The sequence below is a fragment of the Bidens hawaiensis genome, unplaced genomic scaffold (genome assembly GCF_021521415.1).
Source record: "Bidens hawaiensis isolate Kalapana, Puna unplaced genomic scaffold, B.hawaiensis_p1.1 tig00004242_1, whole genome shotgun sequence".
NCBI lineage: Eukaryota > Viridiplantae > Streptophyta > Magnoliopsida > Asterales > Asteraceae > Bidens > Bidens hawaiensis.
In genome coordinates, this window is record NW_027491253.1 from 317,251 (window position 1) to 330,057 (window position 12,807).

General features: G+C 37.9%; 1 protein-coding gene across 1 annotated transcript; it reads left to right on the plus strand.

Moving 5' to 3' along the window:
• The first annotated feature begins 1,152 nt into the window (after positions 1-1,152).
• Positions 1,153-4,934, plus strand: LOC143625779 (uncharacterized). Its single transcript, XM_077096024.1, has 4 exons — positions 1,153-1,259; positions 1,436-1,754; positions 2,878-3,123; positions 4,473-4,934. The coding sequence occupies exons 2-4, from the start codon at positions 1,488-1,490 to the stop codon at positions 4,905-4,907; spliced, it is 948 nt and encodes a 315-aa protein (XP_076952139.1). The 5' UTR covers positions 1,153-1,259; positions 1,436-1,487; the 3' UTR covers positions 4,908-4,934.
• The last annotated feature ends 7,873 nt before the right edge of the window (positions 4,935-12,807 follow it).

Sequence of the window (12,807 nt, forward strand, 5' to 3'; positions counted from 1 at the left end):
AATATGTAAGTGTGGCACTCTATGTTATCTCAATAACACATGTTTCCAACCACCACTATCTTTATTTGTTCAAGGATGAGATGACGGTTAAAGAACACATTACGACCCAAAAAATGTTGCGTTGTGCGAGCAACATGCAGCTACACTAGTATTACTATATGTTTTTTTAACAACAGAGAATCTCATGTGTAAACCCATTCTTTCGAGGCTATGCCCAAGGTTGACTCATCGCCCCTGATGCGCGAGAACTAGATAAAATTCATAAACCCTCACCCCTGTCGGGTTTGAACCTTGGATTAAAACCCTTGAACATACTACTGTACTAGTATTATATCTATATATATGTGTGTGTGTGTGTTCAAGGATGAGATGACGATTAAATAACACATTACAAACCAAAAAATGTTGTGTTGTGCGAGCAACATGCAGCTACACTAGTATTATTATATGTTTTTTTAACAACAGAGAATCTCATGTGTAAACCCATTCTTTCGGGGCTATGCCCAAGGTTGACTCATCGCCCCTGATGCGCGGGAACTGGATGAAATTCATAAACCCTCACCCCCTGTCGGGTTTGAACCTCGGATTAAAACCCTAGAACATACTACTATACTATATATATATATATATATATATATATTGAACGGCCAACAAGCATAGAATGTCTAGATACTTGTACAGGGTGGCCCATTGGCGAATGGCCACTGCCAGCTGGCCCAACCCAGCCCTGCGGAGCCCTTAAGCGTCTCCAAGTCATTTTCAGTTTTGAGGAAAGATCACCCGCCCAAAGGCCAATTAGTGGTAAAACCTACCCGCTCGAGCCCTTAAGCGCCTCCAAGTTATCGAACTAGAGATCACAAAAGATCTTCCTTCATTGAGCCACCCATGTTCCCCAAAATGTTATACGTAGGGATTTAACTTGGGTTCCCATTAAAAAACACATGCTTTCTATCACTACACTACATGGGAAATTACTATATATATTTTTTTGTTTGATACTTTGATAAATTTCGATGAGTTCAATTAAATTTTCTTTTGTCAAAAAATGAGGACTTTTAATGGCAAAATAATATCGAAGGACTTAATATGTAGTTTAACCAATTTTAGTTTTTCTTTTCATTTTATCACTCTTCTCTTATCTTGTTCGCCACCGGCCACTGCCGTACGCCTCAACACTCGAACTATATCTCCGGCGTTCCAATCTTCACCGGCGTATATTCTCCGGCAACCCTCAAAGCACTAATTTTGCTTCTCTTTCGGTAATTTCTCAAATTACTTTATTTTTTCGAATTATACAATCGGTTTAATTAGGTTAATTTAGGGTTTGGAATTAATTTCAGGTGTTATAAAAATAAGTTAGAAATAGATGAAATTAAGTAAACATAACTCCATTTAGTGAAGTTAAATAGTTAATTTCATAGTTTATTATTTCCAGGTTTATTTGAACAAAAGAACTTGCATATAAACCTCATTTTGAATGTCATTTAATGAGTTATCTTCAAGTCACTGCGGTCCGGCCTTCGTTACGGGTGCCCAATCAGTTTAACACACTTGGTAGATCAGGTATACAATGCATTGCTCCAGTGAAGGTGTTTAACCTTCATAATGCCTTAAAACCATCAATTGGTTCATCAAAGAGATGCATAGAGTTGATGAAATGTAACACGCTACATAAAACGAGTGCGTATTGCTATCAACAGTGTACGCCCGTGTGTTCGTTTGGTGGCAAAGAAGAATCCAAGAATGGTAATGAGGTATGATGTATTATCCATTCTTTGCTTTGTTTCATGTGCTTGTATGTATGAAATCTGCAACATAGAGTATTGTGAAAATCGAATGGAGAGCTGAAACTATATAGAAGCATATGTTTAAAAGGTGTTTTCTGATAATATGTATCGTCCCCTCTATCAATAAATCACTAAAAGCGGTTATATGACTTATATCAGCATGTATATTGTTCATATGGGGAAATAGACTTTTTATAATTATTATTAAGGGGATAATTTTGTATATGAATTACTCTAGATTGGTTTACGATAAAATACGTAAACCTTAAACTGCCAATGTATTTAATAGTTATTATAGGGTCATGCCATTGGTACACCATCCCCAATATTGTACACTAGGCACCCTGCCACATCATACGGGCCGTATGATAGGGCTGAAAATGGTCATATTGGACGTTGTCAGGGTCACATTAGTCATTTATTGTCAGTCAAAAAAATAAAATGGGCCGTATGATTTGTCAGTATGTGAGATATGTTAATACAAAGGGGCTAAAGTGTAAGATAAGGTTAGTATAAGTAATAGAGGATAAGGCTTGTTAGAGGTAGGCATGAATTTGTGAGATATGTTAGGCTCTCGCATGATATATGGAGAGAGGGCATAGCCCAGGATTATCTTGTAACTTTTCCATCATAGCTCATTCCCATCACTATGTCATACGGGCCACATGGCCATTTTCTTCATGTCATACAGCCCATATGGACCATACACTTCGTACGGCACGTCTACACATAAGTGGTGTCTGAATTGTGTGTCAGTGGTGTTTGTTTAGTTGTCCTCTGATTATAAAGTTGTGGTATAGATGCCAATCATGCCTGTAGTTTTTAGGGTAATGTGTAATGCAATTGAATGATTGAATTTGATAGAGAACCTTGAATATAGTCATATACATTTGATGACATGTTGATATTGAAACATGTAACATAAGTATTTAAATTACTAATATTATTTGTTAATCTTTAAAGAAAGGTTACAATATTATGGTGTGCACTCCATACGTTATGATAAGTTAATCAAGTTCATGTCATATGGTATACTGATATAAACATGATACTTGTGACTACTTCTATTAATATTTACTTTTTTAAACAGAGTGGTTCTCCATGGAAATCTATTGAAAAGGCTATGAGTAGCTTTAAAAAGGAGCCGTCTCTAGAGGATGTACTGAGGCAACAAATGGAGAGAAAAGAATACTATGATGGAGATCCACCTGGTGGTGGCGGTGGCGATGGTGGTGATGGTGGCGGCGGGTTTGGTGGGACAGATGATGAAGGCTTTGATGGGCTCTTGGATGATATAGTGCAAGTGACATTGGCAATCCTTGCGCTTATCGTTCTGGTAATTATATTATGATATTATTATTTTATCTATTCTATTTTTTTAAAACTGTCAAGGATTTTTTTTAAGAGTTATGGTCAACAACATTAGGATTGCTTAAAGTGAACGTGCTGATTCGGTTATGTCAACATTAGGATTGCTTAAAGTGAACGTGTTGATTCGGTTATGTTTTATTTCTAGCAGGTCGAAGGTTAAACAATCTGAAGCCCATATATAGTGTTTCTAGTTTTCACTAATCACTACTAAAGTACGCACTCAGAAATCAAAATTATTACTGTAATAAGGTATATTAAATTAATTTTGTAAGTGGACAAAAAGCATTTTTGGCCAACCAATAAGGGTGTGCTTGGGTCAATTTGGATCCGTTTTGGGCTCAAGTGAAACCAAAAACCAAATGTTCCGTTTCTGGGGTTTTCCAAAACCGTTTGGTGTTTGATTTTTACAATGGGTTTGGTTTATTTGGGTTTACCATTTGGGTGTGAAAGTTTTGGGCTGAAAATTATTGAATTTGAGATAGAAACGTTAGGCCTGAATTTTTTGTTATTTAATGATTAATTGATTATTACACATTTAGAGCTAAAGGTTTTAGATTACACCATTTGTTAATTAATGATTGATTGATTATTATACATTTAGAACTAAAAACTTTAGGCCTGTTTCTATTTTCTTTTACTTCAATAATTTAAATACATATATTAACATTCTGTATAAACTAATCATATAAAACTTGTATATCTCTCCTTTTCTGTTTGATTTTTCGATTATTGGTTAATGCAAAACCGAAACCGAACTGAAAAATCGGTTTTAATTTGGTTTTAAATCTGTTTATGTTCGTTCGTATAAGTTCTTTCTCGTTTGTTTATGCATTCGCTTAAAACTTTTAGGCCCTTTACAAAATTAATTTACTTTTATGAAACTAAAATACCACTCATTACAATTTAGTCTAGTTTTATTAATATTTTGGGCTGAACAGATTGATGTTCATGCTTATTTTTAATTAGTGTTCGTTCTGTTATGTTGGCATATCTATCTTCAGATATGTTCGTTTATGTTAACTGTTCATTATACTATAAATGAACACGAACAAGTAAATTTTTTTAATGAACTAACACAAACAAGAAAACCTGTTCGTTTAATAGTTCGTGCCCGAGTGTTTGTTCGGTTAAAGTTAAAGAACAAACAGGAACATGGCCCATACATGTTCATTTGGTTCATTTACATGCCTAGGCAAAACAGTGGGGTGTGCCAGTTGGGTAATGGGTCAATATGGGCTCAAATGGGTTCGGGTCAAAAGCCAAAACTTTGTGGGTTGACCCGCTAACACTTCTTTTGTTACTGTGTGTTTTCAGTACTTGTACATCATTAGGCGTGACCAGCTGAAGCTCTTCATAAGATATATCTTCGACTTTATATTGGGAAAAAAAGGTCCTCGTATCAGGACTATAATGTATGCGTTTGCTGAATTTTATCAAAAGTTTAGAGCTACGGTCCCGTATGATCCGTATTGGCTAGAAAAAGCAATAATTACTACTCCTACATGGTGGGATAGCCCCGAGAAGTATAGGCGTGTGCTTAAGTTATCTGATCCGTCTGATCGGGCGATTAAATCTTCTAAAAGAAACTTTTATAGTGATAGTGATGAAAACATGACTTCTAGTGACAACGCGTATGAGGATTCAGACAATGACAATGATAATGACAACAAGGCATATGATGATGACGATGATGATGATGACAACAACGGCTATAACGCGTATGGTGAAGATGATGATGAAGACTTCTAAAACAATGGTTTGTCAATGAATCTTGTTCTCTTTTGTTCTTTTAATTATTTTTGTGTACTTCGTGTCATTTTTTTGTAGCCAATTTTTGAATTAATATGTTGTTCTAATGCTCTAGTTTTGGGTATAATTAGAGATGCATACCCACTCTAATGGCCCGAGTCTGTCTCAAAATGGCTCATAGACAAAGGGTCGGTAATTTTGGATCGTGATAAGTCATTTTAATCGTAGAAAGTGCTTTATAACAAAATTGCGGGTCATGTAGGGGTGAGTAGAAAAATTGATTAATCGAGTCATGACAGACTGAAGTTTAAGATTTTACTGGTATGGTTGTTTGGTTCGGTTAAGCATTTTTTATAACCAAAAACGGTATGGTAGTTTGGTTCAGTTAAGCATTTTTGATAACCAAAAACGAACCGTTAAATGATAAGCATGTTTTCAGAATGAGAAATAAAATAAAATTAGGCCCAGTCTAGTATATGGTTGTTTGAAAAGTTATTTATTTATTTTGGCAATATGGGTATAATTTGGTTAACCAAATTAATCTAGGTACAAATGGGTTCATGTTTTAATAACCGAAATAGGGTGGGTATGGTTTTTTTTGTAACCGAAGTATTTGGTTGTGGTTTGATATTAGACACTAACTGCACTGACCCGACTTATCTCACCCTCACCAGTTATGTGTTAATTGACACCTACAAACTAATGGCTCGACCCGAGTGAGCGGATCATTCACATGTCACTTGCCTCACGGTGATTGGTAAATCAGTCCTGCAACATTCTTAAAACTGTTTTATCATGTTTTTAGAAAAAAAATAAACAGTTAGTTTTTAAAGTCTTTAAAGGAAAAGCTGCATATAGTTTACAAGATGCCAAACTTGTGTAAGTAGCAAGAGCTAGCTCATTTATAATCATTTGAGGTTATATCTAATTCATGTAGTTGCGGGTGGTTTGTATTGCAGTAGTTTGTTTCTTGCTTAGGTAATTATGAAGTTGATATTATTTATTACACTATATGTTGTTTGGGATGTGTGTTGTGTTGAACAGTACAGATGTTTCAATCAAAGTAAGATATAACATACTTTCATCGAATCGTGTTTAGGAACAAGAATGAACTTCAAAAGAAAAGGCATTTCAACTTTTATCGATGCTAAACATCTTGAGAAATAACTCAAATGTAACGTTTTGCCTGTATCGACCCTTATAAGTGGCAAACTCGACTCCTTCAAAGAATGAGCTGAGTTGAGCAAACATAAATTGTATATGATATAATCTGGGTAACCTTAAATTAAACGGTGGGTCAAATCAAGTCATGTCACTTGTCAAATGAGTCACCGGGTTAAAACATGCACGTAATATAAAACTTGTTAACTTGAAAAGTTGGGTTAGCACCACCGGTGGCCATGTTTCTCTCCACCACACTCTTTATCGCCGTCGCCATTCCGCCGCCACCATTGCCTTCATTGTCGCGTCGATGGTTGCTCCCATTGTCGCCGCAACCACCTTCGTCCTCGTCATTAGCCATTATAAAAGATAGTGGGTAAACTGATTCTTTTTTATTTCTTTTAATAAGACTCATTTCAACCGACTCCATTTTGGTCACCACCTATTTCGACCTAAACCAAATTAATAATGTTTCAGGCGGTCCATTCTGACCGAACCTGTTTTGACCTGTGATCCAAGCCGGCCCAGTGAAACTTAAGTGGAGGGGATGTAGAAAATTTAAGAAAGTCGATCCTGGGTCCTTCTTCAGCCTCTGGAAGTAATGGTATGACGAATGGGGCTTAAATGTCTTTATATAGTGATTAGGCTTAATTTTCTTCAATTTAAGGCAGTTCGCGTCGCGCAAAGTAGTAATAGGCATGTCCTTCGCGCAAAGGACAAAATAGTCGGGGTCAGAATTTGGCTGGTTCGCGTAGCGCGAACCAAAATCTTCAGAATCCTTCGCGTCGCGCGGAGGACAAATGGGGTTGACCAATTATTTTTCTTTTCTTATTTCTGCCTCGTAAGGCGTGCAATCCCATTCTTGCACTTTTAAGCCTGCATTCCAAGCTCGTAAATCAACCCCTTCAGCCTCCATAATGTCCAATGCCTTGAAACATGTAAAGATGCTTGAAGAACCAATGTTCATTCATTTATTTAACTAACTATAACTAATTAATATAATAAATACCTAACTTTTACCCAACCATCACTTTTCTATGTTTCACCTCGTGTACTACACATGATGGAAATATATGAACGTAGAGGTGTTTGGGATTGCTTATTTTGAGCAACTTATGGCTTGTTAACTTATGGAAACGTTAAAAGGTGTTTGGTATAATGATTTATTGGGATAAGTTAATAATTTACAAAGTTGTAACTTATTAACTTTTGAGAAAAGTTATAAGGAGGTGAAATAGGGGATCTCCCAAACACCCCCTTAATGTAATTTCTCGTGTAACGATATTTAAAATATGATGATTAATGTGAATATAGACAAATATCTAGAGCATAATGTCATTAAACAACCCAATAATTGATTCTAACTTTTTTTGAAGGGTGATTATAAAGGTGACATTTACACACCTTTAAATAATGAAGAGTTAAATGTCATTTTCACATATACGGTTTGACAAACCACGCAACTTTAATACTATTTTAAATTTCTTGCAAATCAACACTTGATGTTTCCAACTTTGAAATTTGAATAATTCAAATATTCAAAACACAATTCGTTGAACGCCCATACACAACAGAATTCATGGCCAAGCTCTTGAAAGAATCCTTTTTGATCAACGCCCCCTAGTCCCTCTGAACCACCTGGGCTGGGCTCTTGAAATTACAAGGCGTTGCCGGCAGAGGTGAAAGCGGAAACAATGCGACATTATCCCCTTCGGTTCATCGGGGTTTAGCAGTTTGTCTCGACCAAACCGTAAACACCCATACTTGAAACAGCATTATTTTAAAACCGGATCCAACAGATATCATACTGGACTCACCCATGATCTCTGGCCCATGGCATATGAAGCATACAATGTCTGCCAAAGGCAACATTAGCATTCCTTTGGATATCCAAGTGGACATCATCAAAACAATGGAAGTCTCTAGTCGATAGCTCGGAGTTCATCACTGATCACAGCGTCAACGAGGCTCACCCACATCATCTGCTACTATCTTCTCATGACAGCAAATATGTTTGCATTCTGGATGATGATGCTTTCCCCAAGCACTCGTTCTCCACTCCTGCTTTTCCAATTTTTACACGAGCTGGTCTTAATTTGATCGACTGCTCTCACGGATTGGTGTGCATGGGTAACAAAATTGGTGGTCTTCATGTTTGGAATCCAGCAACCCGGAAATGTGTTGGTATAGCGTTACCGTTAGGAAATTATGTTTTCGGTTTTGGGGTTAATTTGTCCTAAAACTTTCGAACCCAAGATAATGAAACTTACTGTAATTTGTAGGATTAATTTTCCCTTGGATTACAAGGCTGAGGTTTATAGATTAAGCTATGGGATTTGGAGAAGTGTGTCAGTTAATGTTTCTTTGAGAAAAAATAGTTTTAGGGATGATCCGGTAGTTGTAGATGGGGTTATTTGATAAGATTAAACAAAGACGTAGGATTATTTCATTTGATTTGACAAGAGAAGAATTTGAAGACTTAGACATTATGGATACGTTTGCAAATCGCGGAAGGGTATTAATATCTAAGCTTGATGAGTCTCTTGTTGTGCTTGACGGTGATTATGATTCAGAGAAACAATTTTGTGACGTACGGATGATGTTGAAAAATGGTTCATTTACGAAAGTATTCACTGTTAACGTTAGTCCTTCCAGGATACTTGGATTTAGGAAGAATGGTCAACCGATATTGAAACAAAAAGGCGGTGCTTCCGAACGAAAAGAACTTTTAGTTTATGAACGCTCCTCGGAATGCATAAACAGGCTTGGGTTTCGTGGGTTCGATTTCAAGATGATTTCCTACACACAATCACTACTTCTGCTTAATCATCCTGACAATAAAGCAAGGGCTCCCCCCCCCCCCCTCCTCATTGGAGGTGGTTATTCTAGGGACTTGTTAAACCCATGAGATTAACTACTTCTGCTTAATCATCCTAAACATTGCCGCAACAAATATTTGCTTTAATTTGTTTGTTTTAGTCATGGCAATGGCCTTTTCGGAGATCAATATGATGGAATTGGCATTTAAAGTTCACGTGTATGTCGATTAAATGAAGGGCATGTTTTGCCTTTTGTTTAATTTATGGTTAAGTTGTTTGTTTGTTTGGTTTATTAGTTTAGTATCATGTTAATGGGCCAATACAAACATATGGGTATTTGGTTTATCTAGCGTTTGAAATAGTTATTATTAGTAGGAGTTTGAGTTTTAGTTGGTTTGAATCTGGTTGTTTGTTCTAGTTTTCAAAGTTTGTTTTGTCTTTGGTTACACTCCTCAAGCAACTTGTTCTTAAATTCAAGTTTTTATTTTCTTGTTACCAATTTTGGAGCTTTTATTTTGATCAATATCAGGTGATATCCATGATAATCTGCTTCTGATCAATAACACATTTACACTAGTTTTTTTGAAATTCCTCGTCCACGACCTTAACAAAACAATAGCGGCATCAAAGGGACTCTGATTGAAATAGTCTTCTAAAACTAGGAATTCGTTGGATTAAGGGTATCAAATGGACTCTAATTGAACTCAAACTAGCAGCATTGGAACCGTCTCGTCGAACTCTACGACATTGAATATTAGATTTTCGCTTTTCGATTTCTAGATTGTAGATTTTAGAATTTTTGTTTGAGTCTTTTTATTTATCATTGTGTTATTTGTTTACTTTCGTCATTGTGTCTTTTTTTCCTCGCTTTTGTGTCTTTTTTTCTCCACATTGTGTTATAATGTTATATTACTCAGTATTGTATTACGATTCAGCTCAGCATTATGTTATACTTTGTTATTTGATACAAAACTGTTTTTATTTTATTTCATTCGGGTTTAGAATGTTGTTATATATGATACAAAACTGATTTGTTTTTGGACGTAGTTGTCTCAATAAGAGAATATAGGAATTTATCATAATACTTTGATATAACAATTTCTTAGATCTAGTTTATTAATATATCGAGTAGATCTTATGCTTATATAAATACTTTTCTTTGTGGGCCTTAGTAGTGCTGCTTATATTAAAGGCAAAATAACATTAAACTTGCAGTTGAAGTGTCAAACTGATAATGTAACACTATAGTGGCATTGCACATCTTTGGACTTATGCGTCTCTTGAATTTGCACTTGTAGCTATGATTCTACACTTGTTCTATTATTTGGTCATTTGAATAGTGGAAGCACTATTTTACACAATTATCATTTGTGTGACAAGTTTGTGTTAAATCATTAACTTTCGTTAACAAGTAGATAAAACCCAGCCTTGAAACCACAACAATGGTAGGGTGTTCAGTGACAAATCGGGCTTGAAAAAGAATTTTTTTGCCGAATTAAGTGATTTAAAGAAAAAAAAATTGGTTTTAGGTGGTTGACTAGAATTTAAGTGGTTTTAGGTAATTTGCTATCTCAGATAGCGGATTACGAGTACACATCGGCATACATCAACAGTCTTGGGATTTGTGGGCTCTGTTTCGAGATGACCTCCTACACAGAATCACTACTTCTGCTTCATAATTCTAAAACTTCATTGCAACACACGCTCGCTTTAATTTAGTTTGTTTTCTTTATGGGCATGGCCTTTTGAAGAAACACTAAGTGACCCCGGGCAGATTACGGATAATCTGGGGGTTAAATAGATGTTTCCTACGAGGGGTTAGACCCGGCAAAGATGGTTCTTCTGATAACCTGCAAAACAGACACCGTGAGCTCGTCACTGAGAAGGGGGGGTACCTCCTTGTGACCACCCTCCGGCGTGAGAATCAGACTAGATTGCTCTTGAATATAAGTGTATATTAAGAGATTGCTAGAGCAGATATCAGGTATAAGATATAAGATACAAGATAAGATGAGATGATCATACCATTTGGGGTATTTATAGCCGAAGGTAGGTTTCCAAGAGGGTATAGCCGGTTGAATAGTATTCCTGTTCTACCAATTGTGGCCTACGCACGTGCCATGCTGGTAGTTGGTGGGTAGGCAGCGGCTGACAGTGACCAGGCCTGCTGTGTACTATTCCTTTTCCACCAACTGCAGGTTCTGCACGTGGTATGACAGGAGTTGGTGAGTAGGTAGCGGCTAATAGTGACATACAGTACAAGAGCATGCTGCTCGTCATACTGTTGTCAATGGGCTGTCGTATCTCTGGTCAGATCTTTTGCCCATACCTCGTCAGGTACAGTACAAAAGATCTTCCAGTATCGTACGGACTGGCTCATTTGGGCGGGAGTATTCCCCCTCCCGCCTTTGTGCGGGATTGTTCCCGGCTTTGCTCATTCCTTCAGGTGACTACTGAATTATTGAGAGCTAAGTGCCTTGTGCGTGTAGCCTTGCTGCGCGGGTGGCCTTCCCTGATGGCTTGTATCCGCAGCTGCGGGAACAGGCGGAGTACTTCACCATTGGGAGGCATTTCCTGCGGGAACAGCTTGCGTACTGCGCGTAAGGACGTCACGTCTCTGAGCATGGTGGGTCCTGCGGATCCAGTTGGTTTCTGCGCAGACGTCTCTTTCAAGGTGAGTCCTGTGGGTCCAACTGGGCTCTGCTGGGACCTACCTCTTCAAGTCCCCCCAGTCCAATGTTCTTCTCATGAGTGTTTAATAAGTGAGGTGAACTTTTGGACTTAAGCAAAGGGTTTTTGAAAAGGGTTTAGTTTTAAGGTTTTCCATGGGGATTCTTCCCGCGGAAGTCCTTTTGTCACTTGCAGAAATTCCCGACTTTCCTGCTTGATCTTTGGGTATGATGCGGGTAGGTCTGTAACCTCCTCGCAAGTCAGGAGCGTTGAGTCACACTTGTGTGGATTCTCCATGAGGTTTTGGTAGTTCTGAACATAGTGATCAATTATGTTAAAACCACCAATTCCATCTTGAAGCTTCAAACAATGTAGTTCTCGACGTTCCCGCTATGCGGGGATGTTATTCCCGTTTCCGCAAGCATTGCCCAGAAGATCCTTCTTGGTTTCAATTCCCTGCGGAGCGCTAGGTATGTGAAGGGTTTTGCCTTGACACTGTACCCGCACTCGTCTTACGGTTACTTTACTTCCAATGTATTCCTGGCGTCAATTCCCTGCGGGTGTTAAGTATGTGAAGGGTTTTGCCTTAACACTGTACCCGCACCCGTCTTATAGTTACTTGGTCGCCGAGGTATTCTTGGCTTCAATTCCCTGCAGGTGCTAAGTATGTGAAGGGTTTTGCCTTAACACTGTACTCGCACCTGTCTTACAGTTACTTGGTTGCCAAGGTAAGGGGTATTTTCCCGCTTACTTTTGAATCTTTTTGAAATTTTGAAATTCGAAGAGTTGGTGAAAGGATAAGAACAGTCCAAACTGTTGAAACGTCGTCCGACGGTTTCTTCTGACTGTGTCAGGACGTGCAGGAAGTTATGGTGACGTGACAGTACATGGTCATTCCAGACGCTTTTTCAGACGCGTGGGCGCGATTTTTCGGGCGCGTGGCGGCAAAATTAATGGCACGCGTCCTTTCAACAGCTGTTGCCAGCTTGCACTTTGCCACGTGTCATAGTTTCATTGCACATGCGATTTCTCTCTCTTCCGCATTAAATTCATCGCATTAATTGCGATGAGTATATAAAGGGGGAGTGGGTCTCTTGTAATTCACACTTTCACTCTTCTCTTCTTGTAAACGATTTCCGGCGAATACTTTCTGCCAAGCATTCTCCTGAAATCACTCTTCTTTACCTCCAAACCATGTCTTCTACCTACGATTTTGAAGCTGCTGCCGAAGAATCTGACGTGCACGTCGA

What these genes read in the sequence shown, in the direction of transcription:
- LOC143625779 (XM_077096024.1), top strand. Translation starts at nt 1,488, where the DNA reads ATGAGTTATCTTCAAGTCACTGCGGTCCGGCCTTCGTTACGGGTGCCC. An exon ending in AATCCAAGAATGGTAATGAG is followed by an intron (nt 1,755 to 2,877) that starts GTATGATGTATT and finishes TTTTTTAAACAG; the next exon opens with AGTGGTTCTCCATGGAAATC. An exon ending in TCCTTGCGCTTATCGTTCTG is followed by an intron (nt 3,124 to 4,472) that starts GTAATTATATTA and finishes GTGTGTTTTCAG; the next exon opens with TACTTGTACATCATTAGGCG.